A 22,241-nucleotide genomic window follows, 5' to 3' on the forward strand; every position below is an offset into this window, starting at 1 on the left:
CCACTCATATCCTCACACATTTTCTCTGACGTCCTAAGTGGATGCTGGGGACTCCGTCAGGACCATGGGGATTAGCGGCTCCGCAGGAGACAGGGCACAAAAATAAAAGCTTTAGGACTAGGTGGTGTGCACTGGCTCCTCCCCCTATGACCCTCCTCCAAGCCTCAGTTAGGTTTTTGTGCCCGGCCGAGAAGGGTGCAATCTAGGTAGCTCTCCTGAGCTGCTTGGAATAAAAGTATAGACTTAGGTTTTTTTATTTTCAGTGAGTCCTGCTGGCAACAGGCTCACTGCATCGAGGAACTAAGGGGAGAAGAAGCGAACTCACCTGCGTGCAGAGTGGATTGGGCTTCTTGGCTACTGGACATTAGCTCCAGAGGGACGATCACAGGCCCAGCCATGGATGGGTCCCGGAGCCGCGCCGCCGGCCCCCTTACAGATGCTGAAGACAGAAAAGGTCCAGAAATCGGCGGCAGAAGACGTCCATGTCTTCATAAAGGTAGCGCACAGCACTGCAGCTGTGCGCCATTGCTCTCAGCACACTTCACACCGCGGTCACTGAGGGTGCAGGGCGCTGGGGGGGGGCGCCCTGAGACGCAATGAAAACACTATATATGACTAAAAATACATCACATATAGCTCCTGGGCTATATGGATGTATTTAACTCCTGTCATTTTACCTCAGAAAAAGCGAGAGAGAGGCCGCCGAGAAGGGGGCGGAGCCTATCTCCTCAGCACACAAGCGCCATTTTTCCACACAGCTCCGCTGGTAGGAAGGCTCCCAGACTCTCCCCTGCACTCCTGCACTACAGAAACAGGGTAAAAAAGAGAGTGGGGGCACTTATTTGGCTAGATATAGATATATTGCAGCTATAAGGGATAGACACTTATTTATAAGGTTGTCCCTATACATATATAGCGCTTTGGTGTGTGCTGGCAAACTCTCCCTCTGTCTCCCCAAAGGGCTAGTGGGGTCCTGTCCTCTATCAGAGCATTCCCTGTGTGTGTGCTGTGTGTCGGTACGCGTGTGTCGACATGTATGAGGAGGAAAATGGTGTGGAGGCGGAGCAATTGCCTGTATTAGTGATGTCACCCCCTAGGGAGTCGACACCTGACTGGATGGTCTTATTTAAGGAATTACGTGATAGTGTCAGCACTTTACAGAAAACTGTTGACGACATGAGACAGCCGGCAAATCAGTTAGTGCCTGTCCAGGCGTCTCAGACACCGTCGGGGGCTCTAAAGCGTCCATTACCTCAGTCGGTCGACACAGACACGGACACTGACTCCAGTGTCGACGGTGAAGAAACAAACGTATTTTCCAGTAGGGCCACACGTTACATGATCACGGCAATGAAGGAGGCTTTGCATATTTCTGATACTACAAGTACCACAAAAAAGGGTATTATGTGGGGTGTGAAAAAACTACCCGTAGTTTTTCCTGAATCAGAAGAATTAAATGAAGTGTGTGATGATGCGTGGGTTTCCCCCGATAAAAAACTGCTAATATCTAAGAAATTATTGGCATTATACCCTTTCCCGCCAGAAGTTAGGGCGCGTTGGGAAACACCCCCTAGGGTGGATAAGGCACTCACACGCTTATCAAAACAAGTGGCGGTACCGTCTCCTGATACGGCCGCCCTCAAGGAACCAGCTGATAGGAAGCTGGAAAATGTCCTAAAAAGTATATACACTCATACTGGTGTTATACTGCGACCAGCGATTGCCTCAGCCTGGATGTGCAGCGCTGGGGTGGCTTGGTCGGATTCCCTGACTGAAAATATTGATACCCTTGACAGGGACAGTATTTTATTGACTATAGAGCGTTAAAAGATGCGTTTCTATATATGCGTGATGCACAGAGGGATATTTGCACCCTGGCATCAAGAGTAAGTGCGATGTCCATTTCTGCCAGAAGATGTTTATGGACACGACAGTGGTCAGGTGATGCGGATTCCAAACGGCACATGGAAGTATTGCCGTATAAAGGGGAGGAGTTATTTGGGGTCGGTCTTTCGGACCTGGTGGCCACAGCAACAGCTGGAAAATCCACCTTTTTACCCCAACTCACCTCTCAGCAGAAAAAGACACCGTCTTTTCAGCCTCAGTCCTTTCGTCCCCATAAGGGCAAGCGGGCAAAAGGCCAGTCATATCTGCCCCGGGGTAGAGGAAAGGGAAAAAGACTGCAGCAGACAGCCTCTTCCCAGGAACAGAAGCCCTCCACCGCTTCTGCCAAGTCCTCAGCATGACGCTGGGGCCTTACAAGCGGACTCAGGTGCGGTGGGGGGTCGTCTCAAGAGTTTCTGCGCGCAGTGGGCTCACTCGCAAGTAGACCCCTGGATCCTACAGGTAGTATCCCAGGGGTACAGATTGGAATTCGAGACGTCTCCCCCTCGCAGGTTCCTGAAGTCTGCTTTACCAACGTCTCCCTCCGACAGGGAGGCAGTATTGGAAGCAATTCACAAGCTGTATTCCCAGCAGGTGATAATCAAAGTACCCCTCCTACAACAGGGAAAGGGGTATTATTCCACACTATTTTTGGTACCGAAGCCAGACGGCTCGGTGAGACCTATTCTAAATCTGAAATCTTTGAACACTTACATACAAAGGTTCAAATTCAAGATGGAGTCACTCAGAGCAGTGATAGCGAACCTAGAAGAAGGGGACTATATGGTGTCCCTGGACATCAAGGATGCTTACCTTCATGTCCCAATTTGCCCTTCTCACCAAGGGTACCTCAGGTTCGTAGTACAGGACTGTCATTATCAGTTTCAGACGCTGCCGTTTGGATTGTCCACGGCACCCCGGGTCTTTACCAAGGTAATGGCCGAAATGATGATTCTTCTTCGAAGAAAAGGCGTCTTAATTATCCCTTACTTGGACGATCTCCTGATAAGGGCAAAGTCCAGGGAACAGTTGGAGGTCGGAGTAGCACTATCTCGGGTACTGCTACAACAGCACGGCTGGATTCTAAATATTCCAAAATCGCAGCTGATCCCAACGACACGTCTGCTGTTCCTAGGGATGATTCTGGACACAGTACAGAAAAAGGTGTTTCTCCCGGAGGAGAAAGCCAGGGAGTTATCCGAGCTAGTCAGGAACCTCCTAAAACCAGGAAAAGTGTCAGTGCATCATTGCACAAGGGTCCTGGGAAAAATGGTGGCTTCTTACGAAGCGATTCCATTCGGCAGATTTCACGCAAGAACTTTTCAGTGGGATCTGCTGGACAAATGGTCCGGATCGCATCTTCAGATGCATCAGCGGATAACCCTGTCTCCGAGGACAAGGGTGTCTCTTTTGTGGTGGCTGCAGAGTGCTCATCTACTAGAGGGCCGCAGATTCGGCATTCAGGATTGGATCCTGGTGACCACGGATGCCAGCCTGAGAGGCTGGGGAGCAGTCACACAGGGAAGAAATTTCCAGGGAACGTGGTCAAGTCTAGAGACTTCTCTCCACATAAATATACTGGAGCTAAGGGCAATTTACAATGCTCTATGCCTAGCAAGACCTCTGCTTCAAGGTCAGCCGGTGCTGATCCAGTCGGACAACATCACGGCAGTCGCCCACGTAAACAGACAGGGCGGCACAAGAAGCAGGAGGGCAATGGCAGAAGCTGCAAGGATTCTCCGCTGGGCGGAGAATCATGTGATAGCACTGTCGCAGTGTTCATTCCGGGAGTGGACAACTGGGAAGCAGACTTCCTCAGCAGGCACGATCTTCACCCGGGAGAGTGGGGACTTCACCCAGAAGTCTTCCACATGATCGTGAACCGTTGGGAAAGACCAAAGGTGGACATGATGGCGTCCCGCCTCAACAAAAAACTGGACAGGTATTGCGCCAGGTCAAGTGACCCTCAGGCAATACCTGTGGATGCTCTGGTAACACCGTGGGTGTACCAGTCAGTGTATGTGTTCCCTCCTCTTCCTCTCATACCCAAGGTACTGAGAATTATAAGACGGAGAGGAGTAAGAACTATACTCGTGGCTCCGGATTGGCCAAGAAGGACTTGGTACCCGGAACTTCAAGAGATGCTCACAGAGGACCCATGGCCTCTGCCGCTAAGAAGGGACTTGCTTCAGCAAGGACCCTGTCTGTTCCAAGACTTACCGCGGCTGCGTTTGACGGCATGGCGGTTGAACGCCGAATCCTAAGGGAAAAAGGCATTCCGGAAGAGGTCATACCTACCCTGGTCAATGCCAGGAAGGAGGTGACCGCACAACATTATCACCGCATTTGGCGAAAATATGTGGCGTGGTGTGAGGCCAGGAAGGCCCCCACGGAGGAATTTCAACTGGGTCGATTCCTGCATTTCCTGCAAACAGGAGTGTCTATGGGCCTCAAATTGGGGTCCATTAAGGTTCAAATTTCGGCCCTGTCGATTTTCTTCCAGAAAGAATTGGCTTCAGTTCCTGAAGTCCAGACATTCGTCAAGGGACTGCATATACAACCCCCTTTTGTGCCTCCAGTGGCACCGTGGGATCTCAACGTAGTTCTGGGATTCCTCAAATCACATAGGTTTGAACCGCTCAAATCTGTGGATTTGAAATATCTCACATGGAAAGTGACCATGCTGTTGGCCCTGGCCTCGGCCAGGCGAGTGTCAGAATTGGCGGCTTTGTCTCACAAAAGCCCATATCTGATTTTCCATTCGGACAGGGCAGAACTGCGGACGCGTCCCCAGTTTCTCCCTAAGGTGGTGTCAGCGTTTCACCTGAACCAACCTATTGTGGTGCCTGCGGCTACTAGGGACTTGGAGGACTCCAAGTTGCTGGACGTTGTCAGGGCCCTGAAAATATATGTTTCCAGGACGGCTGGAGTCAGGAAAACTGACTCGCTGTTTATCCTGTATGCACCCAACAAGCTGGGTGCTCCTGCTTCTAAGCAGACGATTGCGCGTTGGATTTGTAGTACAATTCAGCTTGCACATTCTGTGGCAGGCCTGCCACAGCCAAAATCTGTAAAGGCCCATTCCACAAGGAAGGTGGGCTCATCTTGGGCGGCTGCCCGAGGGGTCTCGGCTTTACAACTTTGCCGAGCTGCTACTTGGTCAGGGGCAAACACGTTTGCAAAATTCTACAAATTTGATACCCTGGCTGAGGAGGACCTGGAGTTCTCTCATTCGGTGCTGCAGAGTCATCCGCACTCTCCCGCCCGTTTGGGAGCTTTGGTATAATCCCCATGGTCCTGACGGAGTCCCCAGCATCCACTTAGGACGTCAGAGAAAATAAGAATTTACTTACCGATAATTCTATTTCTCGTAGTCCGTAGTGGATGCTGGGCGCCCATCCCAAGTGCGGATTGTCTGCAATACTTGTACATAGTTATTGTTACAAAAATCGGGTTGTTATTGTTGTGAGCCATCTTTTCAGAGGCTCCTCTGTTATCATGCTGTTAACTGGGTTCAGATCACAAGTTGTACAGTGTGATTGGTGTGGCTGGTATGAGTCTTACCCGGGATTCAAAATCCTTCCTTATTGTGTACGCTCGTCCGGGCACAGTATCCTAACTGAGGCTTGGAGGAGGGTCATAGGGGGAGGAGCCAGTGCACACCACCTAGTCCTAAAGCTTTTATTTTTGTGCCCTGTCTCCTGCGGAGCCGCTAATCCCCATGGTCCTGACGGAGTCCCCAGCATCCACTACGGACTCCGAGAAATAGAATTATCGGTAAGTAAATTCTTATTTTCTCTTTCTTCACTTTCCCATCCTCCTGACCCCTGGTCAACATTGTTGTGTGACCCATCATACAGCCCACCAAGAACCTTTGCAATCTGGTGGACCATTATGCATTAGATTACACCTATCAATGCCTACTTCCCTATAGATTGTAGTAAGCTTGCCAGCAGTGCTTTCCTACCTCTATGACTGTTTCCAGTTGTTTTGTTTTATTTTAGCACTGTTTCCAACTATAAGGCGCTACAGATTTTGCTGCGCTTTATAAGAAACTGTTGATAAATAAATCTGTTGAACCACTATTTACAAATCCTATGTTGCTATACTTTTCATTGGCTAAAGTATGTATTGCTAGGAATTGGATGGCTTTCAAGCTCTTTTTGTTGCTTACTGGATTGGCCTAGTTAATTCCACTGTGTCCCATGAGTTTATGTACACTTAAATAACATGCCCTTTAAATTAAAAAAAAAAAAAAGTTGTGCAACCTCACTCTAAACACTAAGAACTGACAATCAGAACAAGTATATTAAACTATACAATTTAACCTGGAGTAAAATTGAGATTTTTAGCATCATTTTTGTCCCGAAAAAATGGGCCTACCTACCATGGACATGTGACCTCATCAGATAGATCCCTAACATTCCAAAGGTTCAAGTACAGAGCACGGGACCCCCGGGCCTGCACAATGTGGTCTGGTTGTCAGTTCTTAGTGTTTAGAGCATGCACTTGCATTTTCTATTTTTTCGGTGTGGTACTACAAGTCTCCGCATGGCAGCACCTCTTATTATGTTTAGAATTATGGTTTGCAGTCCAGCCTCCCGTACCCCCATATATAGCTAATCAATCAACCCTTATGAGTACAATTAATAAACCTATTTTAGTGATTTTTTTTTTCTTCTTACAAATCTATAACTACTTTTCTTACTATAGGGGCATGATTGCTGTCCTATGCTTTTTACCTACGATGACCACGGCTCATTAACTTTTGTTTCGAAACTGGACATTCCAAAGCAGAGCACCCAGCGTAATATTTCTGCCATGGAGCGCTTTAGAAACATGGACAAGAGAGCAACTACAGAGGATCGCAACACTGCATTGGACACTCTACACCAGAACAGCATTACGTAGGTTTAAACCAGATGGTATGGGTGAAGTTGTGGTATGACTGAAGAGGGTTATTTTGAACTAGTGTACCGCACATGCTTCTGGCATAATATATAAAATTCTCTATGGTGCAGAGTAGTTAAAAAAGGGTGGTCTTCAGGTTGCCGACTGTCGGGATCCCAGCGCATAGTTTACCGGCGCTGGAATCCCGACAGCTGGCATACCAACAGTTTTTTTCCCTCATGGGGGTCCACGACTCCCCTGGAGGGAGAATAAATAGCGTGGCGCACGAAGCGAGCCCGCGTGGGGCTCATTTGCACTCGCCATGCTGTCAGTATGCCGGCGGTCGGGCTTCCGGCGGCGGTATGCTGGTCGCCGGGAGCCCGGCCGTCGGCATACCATACCACACCACACCCATTAAAAAAAACTCTGTAATTTGACAGTTGTAATACAGTCAATTTGTAGACTGCTGCAAAATAAAGGTAATCCTTTAATCAAAACCTAATGTCATGAATGCTTATTAACCACTTAATTGACAATTTATTTTCCGAAAATATCCTGCCATGCTGACCGATCAGCAGTGATCTTCAGAATGGCAAACACCAGAGCAGGGAGCAGAGGGACCTTCCGGTCCCTCTGAGAGCGGAAGCAGAGTGAAGTTTTACTTCCCTGTAGCCGCACACGTTATTTATCTGATTGGTCGCATCCTGTGCGACCAGGTCAGATGAAGCACTTGCTGGTGTGGTTGCATTTGAATGCACATAGCTGACAAAAAAAAAAAAAAGAGCGATACAAAGCTAGTATTAAAAGTAAAAAAAAATATATATGTTCTTACACCATGGTAGTTTGACTGTATTTGGAATACCCAATTCTTTCCACATGTGTTTATCTTGTAATTTCTGTTCCATTTCTGCCTCCCAGCCAAGTGTCTATATATGATGGAGATAAATCTGACTGTCGCAAGTTCTGCACTACAGGCATTGACGGTGCAATGACTATTTGGGACTTTAAGGTGAGTTTCCCTGATTTGGCTAATGGATGTATGAATCTTTATAAAGAATGCTAAATTCATTACTGTTGTAGAGACCTAAAAATTATTGCTGCATAGTGGTAAATCAATGCTTTACTTACTTTGCCCTCTGTTACTAAATAATAGCTATTTGTAATTGTAGTTACAAGGCTGCTTTATGACCATGCAGGGGCCTCCCTTAGACCCATAAGAGCTTCAGTTTGGGGTCAGTAAGGTTGTGGAGGCTCTGTTTGAACAATTGGCTGATAGCCTGGGTTCTTGGAGTCTGGGTTTGAAGTCCGAGTACCTGGGGGAAGCCACAATTGAGATACATATGTTTCATTTCTCCAGCCACCGAAGAAAGTTCTTTCTTCTTCGTTCACTAGGGGGCACAGGGAGAGACGCTGGGTATAGGCTGGCTGAGGACTGAATCCTGGCCCCAAAGAGTTTACAGAACTCTTCCCAGCAGCCCTCAGTCCGCCTCTCTCCTATACCCTGCCTCCTGACCGAGGCCAGCCAGTTTTTAGTTAGCAAGACCCTGGCAGGAGCGAGGAAAAGAGGAAGGAAGACCATCACACAGTCAAAGTCACACATGGCTATCCACTGTACACACCCACTAACAGAGGAACAATGCCTAGCAAGACAGGTGCGTGAAGGGAGGGCGCCCTGTGCCCCTATGGACTCGAAGAAAAAGATTTACCCAGGTAAGAACATAAATCTTATTTTCTTCTTCGTTCACTAGGGGGCACAGGGAGAGACGCTGGGATGTCCAAAAGCTGTCCACTCAGGGGTGGGGAACGCTCCTGGACTGCGCCAAGAACACAACGCCCGAAGGCGGCGTCCTGGGAAGCAAAAGTGTCAAAGGCATAAAATCAGACAAAAGTGGCGGCAGTAGACCACGTGGCCGCCTTGCAGAGCTGTTCAGCCGAGACTCCCCGGCGAGCAGCCCAAGAGGGACCAACAGAACGAGTGGAATGGGCCGTAACCCCCGCAGGGATCGGAAGATTGGCTGCCGTATAGGCATGCTGGACAGTCAAACGGAGCCATCGAGCTATGGACTGTTTCGTATCAGGCCTTCCCAGCTTGTGCGAGTCATACAAGACGAACAACGAGTCCGATCTGCGGAGGTCCTTAGTTCTGTCTACATAAACCCGAATGTGGTGCGGGTTGCACCACATTCAAAGTAGCCTCTGAAGTCGAGAAGGTAGAAAAGGCCGGAACCACAATTTCCTGATTGATGTGGAAACTACCTTAGGCAAGTGACCTAAATGAGTCTGTAGGACCGCACGATCCGAATGAAACTCCAGAAATGGAGAGCGTCAGGATAATGTGCTGAGATCAGAAACTCGTCAGGCAGACGAAATGGCCAGAAGAAAGAATGTCTTCCATGTGAGCCGTTTAAGCTCGACCTTGTCCAGCGGTTCAAATGGTGCCGACTGATGAACCAACGATAAGTCCCACTGAGAAACCAAATGGTGGGTGTAGAGGTAGCACATCCTGCAAAAAGGTCCTTACGGCAAGTTAGCCAGCTGACGTTGGAAGAGGACAGATAGAGCAGAAACCTGAACCTTGATAGTAAAGGCTAGGGCCTAGATCAAGCCCCGACTGGAGAAATGCCAAAAGCTGTGAAACACTGAAAGACCGCGGACTAAACTGCCACTGAGAACACCAAGCGAAGAAAGCCTTCCACACTCTGTGATAAACACGGGACAAAGACGGTCTCTGAGCCCGAAGTATGGTAAAGATAACCCTCTAAGAAAATCCTTTCTCAGGATGGATGTCTCGAGCCACGCCGTCAAAGCCAATCTGTCGAGATCCGGATGCAGACACAGACCCTGAGACAGAAGATCCAGCCACCGTGGGAGGCTGAGAGGAGAATCGATGGAGAGACTTTGTAGATCCTCGTATCAACTGCAACGCGGCCAGTCTGGGGCAATGAGAATCATTGTGCCCCCCTCCAGCTTGAATTTGCGTAGTACCCACAGCAGCATGGTGATCGGAGGGAAGACAGATCAGTGGAAACTCCCATGGAACTGTTAAGGCGTCCACCAGGAAGGCTGATGGATCTCTTGTGCAAGCGCAGAACCTTGGCACCTGGTGATTGTGTCGAGACGCCATCATGTCGATATCTGGAAGCACGCAACGCAGAACCTGCAACTGAAAGACCCCCGGATGAAGGGCCCATTCTCCGGAATGCATGTCCTGGTGACTTAGGAAGTCCGCCTCCCAGTTGAGGACTCCTGGTATGAATGTTGCCGACAGCGCGGACAGATGCTGCTCTGCCTAATGGAAGATGTGCGTTGCTTCTCGCATGGCCCCATGACTGCGGGTGCCGCCCTGTCGATCTATGTAAGCGACTGCGGTCGCGTTGTCTGATTGAATTTTGACTGGTCGACCCTGAAGGAGAGGCCACACCACTTGAAGGGCTCTGTATGTAGCCCTGAGCTCCAAGACATTGATGGGAAGCTTGCTCTCCTGAGCAGTCCAGCGTCCTTGAAACGTATGTCGGTTGGAGACCGCACCCCATCCTCACATGCTGGCATCCGTGGTGAGCAGGATCCAATTAGTTGGTTTTTCTTCGGTGCACGGTAGGAACTGGGCACCTTGCGGTGGGGAGCTAAACTAAGCTCCCAGTTACAGATTTAGATTCTTTTGAGTAACTATGAGGCACTCCTTGGATACCTGCCTAAAGACTCCTCCGGCAGCACCGGCGACTGGGTCGGTGACTTCCGCCGCGGGTCTCCAGGCAGCAGCACACATTCCGCAGCCGCGACCAGGGACTGGAGGCTGAGTAGACTGGCTCCAGGGAGCCGTGACGATGCAGCGATCCATCCCGCGGAGGAGAGTGCGGGCTGCAGGGGCCGTGCTAGCCCAGGTTGCTGCGCTTAGTCACTAGACCGCCAGGGCATTAGCAATAGGCACAGCGCAGCATCCCTGGGGTCCTGTCGCCTGAAGGGGAAGGAGTCCTTGCCTGTAGCTCCACCCCCACCCCTGGGGTTCGCATTTACACTGTAATCTGCCTGTCTGTGGGCTGTCTCCTCCTCCTCCTTTTCTGTTCTCCTCCCTCAAGATGCTGGGCAGCCATTTTAGGCACATTGCTGCTCCAGATTCAGCAGGAAAGGGACCCTCAGCCTTTCTCTCCCCAGTACCTCGCTCCTGCAGCCTGGTTCTTCGCCTGCTCCTTCCTGCTACTTGGTAGCTGGGTTGTTGAGTATCCATTATTACCTCTACACCCTGTTTTTCTGTGCATTGAGAGTTTCTGTGTGCATGTAGAGTGTGTCTGATATATTCTGCTACTCACTAATAGGAATAATCTGTTGCATTGACACCTATTGTTTATATACCTTACCCCATTAATTTAGGGAAGGTTAGTTTACTCTTTTGCACTGTTAGTATTTTTCTTTTTTTCTTTTTTTTACAGTTTGTGTGGCGACTGCCTTGTATTCTGCTGACATGTCTTCCAGTAACGAGGCTAACAAGGAGGTCACTCTTCCAGAGCCTCGTACTTGAGGGTCTGTGTCAATATTATTTCTCCACAGGACCCGGATAACGATGGCTTATGTGTCTGCTGCTTCACGCCATCTAAGAATGTGACACTGATACAGCTGACACCCTTTCCAGAACCGGTTGGGCGTCGACACAAGTAGATCGCAGGGCGGCCCAGCCTCCAGCTCCACTGCCAGCCGTGTCTGGCTGGACCCCTGCAGGGGGGTGGGGCACTTCTTTCCATCCTCAGATTCCTCCGGTAGAACCACCATGGATGCAGTCGTTTACTCAGTCGGTGCAGGGCTTAACACAGATGTCAGCTTCTGTTCAACAGTTCTTAGAGAGAGGCAGGCCGTGATAGTTCTACTTCACTGGTCCAGTCCGACCCTGAGTTTGTTTCGAATCCAGAAGACACTGGGTCGGGTAATTCCGACTTGGAATCTTCTTCAGTTACAGAAGATTCTATGTCTCTTACTGATGTGGAGACTCTGCTTCGAGCGGTCAGGTCAATGCTTCAAATTGAAGACTCAGAACCATCTCCTAAGGATAAGGATCCGTTGTTTAAACGGCACTCAGAGGATCTTATAAAGGTTGTTTGGGAGGAGGCCACTAAACTCTTTCATGTACTCAAGCTCATGGCTTACTTTTACCCTCTGCCTCCTTAGGAGCGTACTAAGTGGGATTCTTCTTCACCATGTAGCCAGATTAGTAAATTCTTCAGTTCTTCCTACTCCGGACACGTCTTCCGTTAAGGATCCTACGGATCGGAAGTTGGACGCTTTCCTCAGAACGGCCTAATCACAATGCGGGGCGGTTGCTCGTCCTGCCCTGGCCTCAGCCTGGGTTGCCAAGACCATCGGTAGCTGTGCAGAAAAGTTGGAACAGGGTCTTTCGTCTGGTACTAGTAGACGGGAATTGCTCGCTCGTGTAATCAATATTCATAAGGTTAGTACATATTTAGGAGAAGCGGCCATGGATACCAGGGTCCTGACTTCCAAGTTGTCTGCAGCAACTGTAGCTGCTACACGGGCGCTCTGGCTCTGTTCTTGGCGTGCTGATGCCAACTCCGTCCAAGGCCAGGACTACCTTTCGCCTGCAGGGCAGAGCAAAAGGTCAGGCTTCCTCAAGGTACCAGGCCCCATCAAAGGGAGCCAAGTCCTGCGCTAAGCAGCCATGGGCCACCAGACAACCAGCTCCCAAGCAGACTTATGCCTGCTGAGTGACGGGGCGGGCCTTCCCCTGGGGGACCCCAGGGTGGGAGGCTGACTTCTGTGGTTTGTCTTGTTATGGCTGAAAACCACGTCAGACACTTGGGTCAGGGACATCGTTTCTCAGGTATATGCGATGTCCTTTCGGAATCGTCCACGTCTCTGGTTCTTCTCCACAGGTCTCACAGCAGATATGGGGAAAGCAGAAGCTCTAAGGGAATCTGTTCTTTCCCTTCTGGCCTCCAACGTCATTATCCCGGTTCCTCAGTCCCAGAAACAACGGGGGTTTTATTCAACGCTATTTTTAGTGCGGAAGTGGGATGGCTCTTACCGCCCTATCCTCAATTTAAAGTCCTTGAACAGGGTTCTGTGAATCCCCCAATTCCACATGGAGTTCCTCCGTACGATTATCCTCGCCTTGGAGCCAGGGGACTTTTTGCCATCCCTGGACATTCAGGATGCCTATATACATATTCCCATTCGGGCCAGTCATCAACTGTTCTTCCGATTTGCCATTCAATGGGACCATTACCAATTTCAGGTGTTGCCGTTTGTGTTGTCAGCGGCACCTCGAGTCTTCACAAAAGGCATGGCTGTCATGGCAGCCAGACTACGTCGCAGAGGTGTGCGGATCCTTCCTTACTAGGACGACCTGCTCCTCATGGCCCAGTCCCAGGAGGTACTACAACATATTCAGCTTACGATGGATCTTCTGCAATCTCACGGCTGGAAGATAAATTGGCGCAAATCATCCTTAGTGCCTTCGCAAGAGATGTTGCACTTAGGAGCCCTGCTCAATTCGCGACTCCAATGCATCTTCCTCCCAGATGACAAAATTTGGGCCCTTCATTCTGAGATTTAGCGTTTTCTCCTTTTCCGCAGTGTGTCCATACAGGCTTGTATGCAAATTCTGGGGTCCCTGGTGGCCACGTTCGACATGGTGGAGTACGCGCAGTTTCATTCACGTCCTCTTCACTCTTCAGTTGGAAGTGCTGACCAAGTGGGATGGCTCCCATCTGCACATCGCCAGACAGTCCATTGTCCTGTCCAGGGAGGTGCTGTACTCCCTCTCGTGGTGGCTTCTTCGGTCCAGTCTGAATCAGGGACGCCTCTTTTGGATCCAGGATTGGATCTTGGTCACCACAGAAGCCAGCCTGCGAGGATGTGGTGCGGTCTCCGACCAACATATGTTCCAGGGACGTTGGACTGCCCAGGAGAGCAAGCTTCCCATCAATGTCCTGGAGCTCAGGGCTATATACACGGCCTCTCCTTCAGGGTCGACCATCAAAATTCAGTTAGACCACATGACAGCAGTCGCTTACATAAATCGACAGGGCGGCAGTCGCGGGGCCATGCAAGAAGCAACGCACATCTTCCATTGGGCGGAGCAGCATCTTCCCGCGCTGTCTGCAATATTCATACCAGGAGTCCTCAACTGGGAGGCGGACTTCCTAAGTCGCCAGGACATGCATTCCGGAGAATGGGCCCTTCATCCGGAGGTCTTTCAGTTGTGGGTTCTGTGTTGGGTGCTTCCAGACATCGACATGATGGCGTCTTGACACAATCACCATGTGCCAAGGTTCTGCTCTCGCACAAGAGATCCGGCAGCCTTCCTGGTGGACGCCTTAACAGTTCCATGGGAGTTTCCACTGATCTATGTCTTCCCTCCGATCTCCATGCTGCTGTGAGTACATTACAAATTCAAGCTGGATGGGGGCACAATGATTCTCATTGCCGCGTCGCAGTTGGTACGTGGACCTATGGAGTCTCTCCATCGATTCTCCTCTCAGCCTTCCGAGGCGGCCGGATCTTCTGTCTCAGGGTCCGTGTCTGCATTCAGATCTTGACAGGTTGGCTTTGACGGGGTGGCTCTTGAGACATCCTTCCTGAGAGAAAGAGGCTTTTCTCAGAGGGTTATCTTTTACCATGCTCCGGATCATAAACCGTGTTTGTCCCGTGTTTATCACAGTTTGTGGAAGCTTTTCTTCGCTTGGTGTTCTCAGCGGCAGTTTAGTCCGCGGTCTTTCCGTGTTTCACGGCTTTTGGCATTTCTCCATTCGGGGCTTGAACTTGCCGGACGTTAGGACCTTTTTGCAGGGTGTGCTACATCTACAGCCGCCATTTGTGCCTCCCGGTTTCTCCGTGGGACTTGGTTCTTCGTGTTCTTCAGTCTGCACCATTTGAACCGCTGGACAAGGTCGAGCTTAAATGGCTCACATGGAAGATGGTCTTTCTCCTGGCCATTTCATCTGCCCGACGAGTTTCTGATATCTGCCTGGCGCTCTTCATTTCTGGTGTCCCACTCGGATCGTGCGCTCCTACGGACTCATTTAGGTCACTTGCCTAAGGTAGTTTCCCATTTCCACATCAATCAGGAAATTGTGGTTCCGGCCTTTTCTGCCGCCTTTGCTTCAGAGGCTACTTTCAATGTGGTGCGGGCTCTCCGGGTTTACATAGACCGGACTAACGACCTCCGCAGGTCGGACTCGTTGTTTGTCTTATATGACTCACACAAGCGGGGATGGCCTGCTACGAAACAGTCCATAGCTCGATGGCTCTGTTTGACTGTCCAGCGTGCCTATACGGCAGCCAATCTTCCGATACCTGCGGGGGTTACGGCCCATTCCACTCGTTCTGTTGGTCCCTCTTGGGCTGCTCGCCGGGGAGCCTCGGCTGAACAGCTTTGCAAGGCGACCACGTGGTTTACTGACGCCACTTTTTGTCTGATTTTATGCCTTTGACACTTTTGCTTCCCAGGACGCCGCCTTCAGGTGTTGTGTTCTTAGCGCAGTCCAGGAGCGTTCCCCACCCCTGAGTGGACAGCTTATGGACATCCCAGCGTCTCTCCTTGTGCCCCCTAGTGGACGATGAAGAAAATAAGATTTATGTTCTTACCTGGGTAAATCTTTTTCTTCAAGTCCATAGGGGGCACAGGGCGCCCTCCCTTCACGCACCTGTCTTGCTAGGAATTGTTCCTCTGTTAGTGGGTGTGTACAGTTGATAGCCATGTGTGGCTCTGTCTGTGTGATGGTCTTCCTTCCTCTCTTCCTTGCTCCTGCCTGGATCTTGCAAACTAACAACTGGCGGGCCTCAGTCTCTTCCTGTGCCCCCTATCTCAAAGAAAAAGATTTACCCAGGTAAGAACATAAATCTTATTTTTCACCTTGACAATGCTGCTTGACCCATTTTTACTCCTTTTATACCTACAAGATGATGAGGAGCCCACTATTCAGGGAAGACTGTAGCAAATTGCAGGCTTGGCCATTGTCATCCTAGAAACAATCGGCATGATGGGAAGGTGGTCTCCTGTGGTGGGGGCCGATCTCTTTCTCTTTCTGAAGCATTGGTTCCATTTCACCACATAGCCCTTGATGCAAGTTATCTTCTGGTGGGGTATACATTATAGCCTCTCCTGAAGTTTCTGCCCATGCACGTTTTCACTACAGGTCTTGTTGTAGACAAAACAATAAACCCTTTGCCCTACCCTTCTTTCCACAGTAGTAGTTAATCCAGTCTCTGATACAAAGAAAGGTTTGGATTTTTATTCAGATTTCTGTCTATCAGAAATCACATGATTTCTTTTCTATTGAAGTTGACATTTCTAAATGTCCATGCTGACTGTCATCAACACCATGGAATGGTATGAGTTTGTAGACATCAATGTTTTGTATTTCAGTGTGGTAGGAATCAGTGTCACTTTACCTTTGTGCTGTGGCTATGCCAAGGGTGGGGCACAAAATGTATTCACAAAGATCATAGCCGTTATGACTGCCCTTCTTAGATCCATGGCCATTGAAACTTCTGATTTACCTGGAGGACCTGCTGATCCCAAAAAAATATATATCCTTGCTGCAGGCTTTTTTTGGAGATCTATGGGGGTCATTCCGAGTTGATCGAAATTTAGCACAGCTACGATCATCTTCCCTGACATGCGGTGGGATGCCCAGCACAGGGCTAGTCCGCCCCGTATGTCAGTGACGCCCTTCCTGCACAAATACAAAAGCATCACAGCAGCGATGCTTTTGTATTTCATGAGTAACTCCCGGGCAGCGCAGCTCCTGCGGTTGGCCGGGAGTTGTTTGCCGCTGGCCGCAGCGGCTGTGTGTGACGTCACGCAGCCGCTGCGGCCCGCCCCCCGTTCGGTCCGGCCACGCCTGCGTTGGCCGGACCGCGCCTACGAACCGGCGACCAAACACCGCCGTTTCACCACCTCCCGCCCAGCCACCTCCTCTGCCTGTCAATCAGGCAGAGGCAATCGCAGCCCTGCCACGGCCTTCGGCTGTCTGGCATGCGCCGGCGCACTACGGCACATGCGCAGAAGAGACCCGGTCGCTCGGCTGCGATAAACAGCAGCGAGGAAACGGGTCAGAATGACCCCCAATGTACTAAACCTTTGATAAAGTAACAACCAACCAGCTCCTAACTGACATGTTACAGGCAGGAAAAATGACAGTTAGGAGCTGATTGGTTGACTTTATCTCCTTCCACTTTATCTCTCTCCAAAGCTTAGTACATAGACCCCTTGGTTTGATTCCCCAACCAGACATGTCAGCGGATGATCTGCTTTGGCCTTCTGTTCAACACTTGTCAACAGAGGGTGTACGTAGAAGATGCATGCGTTTTACTGGTTTCAAATTTAAACATGTCTCGCTAGAGCTTGAGCAGTCAGCTCTCCAAACTATGGGGACTCTTTACTAAGCTTTTGAGAGAGATAAAGTGGACAGAGAGAAAGTACCAGCCAATGCTTTTTATCGCTGTCCACTTTATCTCTCTTAGCAAATAGATCCCTAGATCTGTAGAGCTGTGTGTATAGTACCATTGGTGGCTGAATGGAGACGAGTTGAGTCACATGTTCTCCATCTGGGCCTGGAAATCTGTGATGATGAATGTCAGTCTGCAAAGCTGGGTGCCTTCTCTCTTCAGTCCGGCTGAGTCAAAGCTTCTGATGAACGTGTTAGAGCATGGAGTGTTTTTCAGCACTATGGTTGCCAGATGACAGTTTGTTCAAGGAAGAGCAATCAAAATACAGTCTGACAACGCCATAGCCGTTGCGTACATAAATAACCTAGGGGGTACCAAGAATGGGACTAATTCAGACCTGATCGCTCGCTAGCAGTTTTTTGCAGCGCTGCTATCAGATAGTTGCCGCCTACAGGGGAGTGTATTTTAGCTGTGCAAGTGTGCGAACGCATGTGCAGCTGGGGCAGTACAATCAGATCTTTTGCAGTTTCTGCGATCACTTCAGCCTGTCCGGGACCGGAATTGACGGCGGACACCCGCCCTGCAAATGCCTGCGTTTTTCCAACCACTCCCAGAAAACGGTCAGTTGGTACCCACAAACGCCTTCTTTCTGTCAATCTTCTTGCGATCAGCTGTGCGAATGGATTCTTCGTAAAACCTGTCGCAGAGCAACAATCCGCTTTGTAACCAAGCGATGTGCCAGCGCATTGCGGTGCATGCGCAGTTCTGACCTGATCGCAGCGAAAAAGCTAGTGTGCGATCAGGTCTGAATTACCTACAATGTCCTGACCGTGAGGGAGAACAGTGGGAACATGTTGGGTGGAGCAAAATATTCGCTCGAGGACCGATGGGGACAATTAGATTTCAACTTGATGGCATCTTGGTTGAAATACAAGATGGAGCACTTCTGTTTCCAGACAAGTGATTCGCAGATGTTTATTGTAAAAGCCATACAGATGTAGCTGTGGTCAGCTTTGCTGCGATGTGGTATGTTGCATGGTGCACTGGGCTGTGACTCTTTGCATTATTAGGAATTAATGGAGTGATCGCCGGCTGTGAATTGTCACAAACTGGTGCGCCATGCAACATGCCGCATCGCAGCAAAGATGTTACTTGGAGTTTACATCTGATATATCTGAGACCTAGGTTGTACATGTGACTGTTTGTATTGTATAATCCTGAATAGCAGGATTATGCTTTGCATCGGTGCTTGTCCTTGGTTTCGTTTTTTTGGGGGGGGTTTTAGAGCGAGAAATGTGAATTAAAGAGGACTTGCCTCATTTATATTTCCTGATACTGTATATTGGACATCACTACACGATTCTTCAGATAAACTGATTATTATTTATTAAATTGTTACTGGCCATTTCACATTTACAGTACTTGGAATAATCTCTTACAGTTCTTCACTCAACTGTGCTTCTCTAGGATATGCCCGTGTTTCTTTTTATAATATATCATATACCTGCCTACACTCCCTGTACATCCAGGAGAGTCCTGAATCTTGGTGGCTCTTCCATACTCCTGCAAAGGTTTGCTAGTCTGCTGGAGGCCAATGACTCCATCAGCACTGAATTGCATCATCGAACCTTGAAGCTTACAAAATTAACAAAAGTTCTTTGGGTTCTGCCAGTAACATTGATCAGAATACACTTTAAAAAAAAGTTGTTTAACTTACTTTTTATTTTATTTATTTTTTGTTACCCTAATAAATCTGATGCCACCAAGTGAAGAAAAATGCTTCCAATACAAAATTTTGATTAATTGACTTCTCGTAGTATTTTATGTGATAACCCGAAACTTGCCGCCTACTTTTACAGTAGGGTTATGGACCAAAGGTTCGACAGTCAGAAAAGGTCGTCGTGAGATTTTGTTTATTTTTCTTGTTGTCGAATTTTCCTGTCCAGCACGTTGACCCCCAATTAGTGCGCAGAGTTCCCTTGCATGGCTTGCTTCGCTCTGCACAAGTTACTGTTCTCAATTGTAGTTCACGTGGCTGGTAAAGTATGAAAAAGTCCTAAAAATGTTTAAAAAAAATTCTAAAAATAAACCTCAAGTCAACCATATGATGTGTCGATAAATTGAACCTGTCGACCTTGTGACCATATGCATTTTGGCCATTTGGTGTCGACCTATTGCTTGTCGACTTTTTAACTGTCGACCTATCATCTGGATACGTACAGTATTTGCCATCGCAGACTTGTGTCTGTAGGTTAACACTAGCTGGTTTTCTTTGGGTGTGTTCCATTGTCTGCATGTTGCAGTGTCTTATGTATTTTGTTAAAATCTTGTTGCTGTGTCTTCTTTTATTTACTAAAAAAATACATCATATGTGTTGCCATATATTTTAAGATTTTTGAATTATTTATCATGTTTCTAATGGCTTTTCTAGCATATCCATCAACAATTAAACGGTATCTACAGATGTTTCCTCTTACATCCTTGCTTCAGCCATACTAATGTAAACGTCTGTTTACTTACAGGACTAAAAGGCTTATACTTTAAACACACTTGATACACTTTAATATTGAGCCGCTGCGGCCGCTGTAATTAACCTTTCACCCTTATATTGTTCACAAACCTTACGTACACAAGATCGTACAGTGTCCGCACTCTGCGTACTTACGCCTAAAGGGCGTAGTGACTACCCAGTTTGCGTACACAAGCCTACACACTGTTAGCACAATGCAGCAGCCCGAGTGGCTGTAAATACACTTTAAACCTTAGCAAGGAAATGGAACATGACACCAATTGTAATTCAAAACTAGGTTGGGGTCTAACCCACCAACGGTTCTTTACTTGCAGGGGGTTACAATATAAACAATACAATACAATAGAAGAATGGCTACAATCAATGGTACATATGTGTTTGGTTTCGCCTGCGCTTCCCAGTCTGGTCCTCAGTCATCAAGGTAGATGACCTTCAGAGTCTGTGTACTGGCCGGGCGTGCAGCTGGCTCTTTTATACAATATTTCAAAACCAAACTCAATGGATACTGTAATCTTTGTCCTTTGGACACAGAGATGGTCATTTACAGTACAGGAGAGGTCATAGGTTGGTTTGAATAGGTGGGCGATGTCTGTTCCAGGTGCCCTTGCAGGTGGTCTCCTCTGGGTTCCCGCCGCATACCAAATGTACAGTAAACACAGTTAATATTTATATTCTGCTCCTGCGCATAACTATTCGCAGGAGCGTGCGATCTTCTGCAAACCAACACCGGAATATTGCCCTTAAAATACCCTACAGCTGGATACCAAACACCACCTTATAACCTTGTTCTGTCCCCTCCTATCTTGTAAAGGTGAATCCCTTTGTTCTGATACCATTTAAACTGTTGTAACTTGCTGGTGTGATGCAGGGAGACTATGTGTACATTGTGCACTATTTGGATTAAATATGTAATGTGTTTTTATGGCTTTTCCATGCGACCACAAACACTACTGTAAATACTCATACCACGCTCTAATACGCAGGACCTCGGGAGCGACCATACGCAAATTGCGAATATGTGCACGCATGGCAGAATAAGTACGCGCATGGAGGCCATCTGTGTGTAGTTTGTACTTGATGTGTGTACTGCAATATTTTTCGACTGACACTAAACAGCCCTTCAAGTCACGCCATCACATGGCGGTACTCTGTAGTGCAGAGCACCTGTTTTGTGTTTTTTTCCCGTGTAAATGCGTCTTAGACGCAATGTAATGCAATAAGACACACAAGCAGCTTCTGCTGGTTAAAATGATATGCAGCATGCCTGTATGTGTGTATTTGCGGCTGTATCTGCATCCAAAATGCTGCATAACATTGCGTAACATTTTGTATTCAAATACGGTCGCAGTCACAGACAGAATATAGGTATGCTACATATCCTTTTAATCAATGCTTGTGTGTCCTATCCCATCACCTTGCATCTAAGATTTATTTTCACAGAAATAAATTACAGAACAGATGATCGGCGCTACCGAGTCACACGGAACTCACACGTTATGTGTAACGTGACTTATAGCGCACAGAGCAAAGATGACGGAGGACACCATCTGTAAGCCTAAAATGCAAGTTCTTGTATTTTGGCTAAGTATTCATATAAAAGTTGCCAAAATATTATTACATTTGTTTTATGACATTTGTATTTCTCTACAGAGAATAGGCAAAACTCTGCAGCAATCAGCCATTATGAGGCTGTTAATTGTGGCTTATTTAAACCATTGTGGTTTATTAGGATTTATTCCTGGAAGTCTGCTGTGTAGGAAAACACCTTTTCTCAGTATAACAATCTTCTATCAGATAAGCTCTTGAAATGTGTACATATATAATTGTGATTGTTTTTAGTAGTCTTTTTATGTAAACCAATTTATAATTAATGCTTTTAAGAATGTTATAAAAGTGGAGTAATAACCTTATATAGTACATTGTTCTAAGGAAATTGTAGCAAATTGTTAAGACTGATGGTGAACCTCATGTTTGCACCTTTTGTACTTATAGACCCTGGAATCTTACATCCAAGGCCTGCGGATCATGTAATAAAAGAATTATATTTACTAGCAAGAAAAATGAACAGACATCAGAAGCTCAAGACTGAGAATTGTGCTGTGAATCTTCAGTGATCCATTGGCCCATCCAACAGTGAAAACCATTTATATAAGGGCCATATAAATTCAGATTGTCTGGTCTCTTTCTTTTTGAAGCGCAGTGTATTTCATTCTACAGTTGAAACCTATTGTTTAGCAATCATGTGAGCTAATTGATGCAAATTAAAATCAGATATGTTCTTGTCAGAAATTGCATTATTTATGAAAAATATGCACAACCACAGATACCTGAAATAAATCCAAATGTAGAATTATTGAATAATTATATTTCTCATACGTCCTAGAGGATGTTGGGGATGCTTCAAGAACCATGGGGTATAGACGGGATCCGCAGGAGACATGGGCACACTATAAGACTTTGAATGGGTGTGAACTGGCTCCTCCCTCCAGGGCCGAAACTAGTATTTTCGTCACCCGGGGCAAGGCAATAGTTTGCG

At 47.9% G+C, this 22,241-nt stretch overlaps 1 protein-coding gene across 2 annotated transcripts in view; it reads left to right on the plus strand.

The window, feature by feature from the left end:
- The window catches only part of ARPC1A (actin related protein 2/3 complex subunit 1A), a 450,685-nt gene extending 428,691 nt beyond the window's left edge, over positions 1-21,994 (plus strand). For both annotated transcript variants that reach the window (XM_063934172.1, XM_063934171.1), the window contains exons 8-10: positions 6,598-6,791; positions 7,693-7,783; positions 21,698-21,994. In XM_063934172.1, the coding sequence (XP_063790242.1) occupies positions 6,598-6,791; positions 7,693-7,783; positions 21,698-21,736 (324 nt within the window). In that variant the 3' untranslated portion in view covers positions 21,737-21,994. The remainder of the gene's footprint in view (positions 1-6,597; positions 6,792-7,692; positions 7,784-21,697) is intronic.
- The last annotated feature ends 247 nt before the right edge of the window (positions 21,995-22,241 follow it).

This window comes from Pseudophryne corroboree, chromosome 7 (assembly GCF_028390025.1).
Source record: "Pseudophryne corroboree isolate aPseCor3 chromosome 7, aPseCor3.hap2, whole genome shotgun sequence".
Classification (NCBI taxonomy): Eukaryota; Metazoa; Chordata; class Amphibia; order Anura; family Myobatrachidae; genus Pseudophryne; species Pseudophryne corroboree.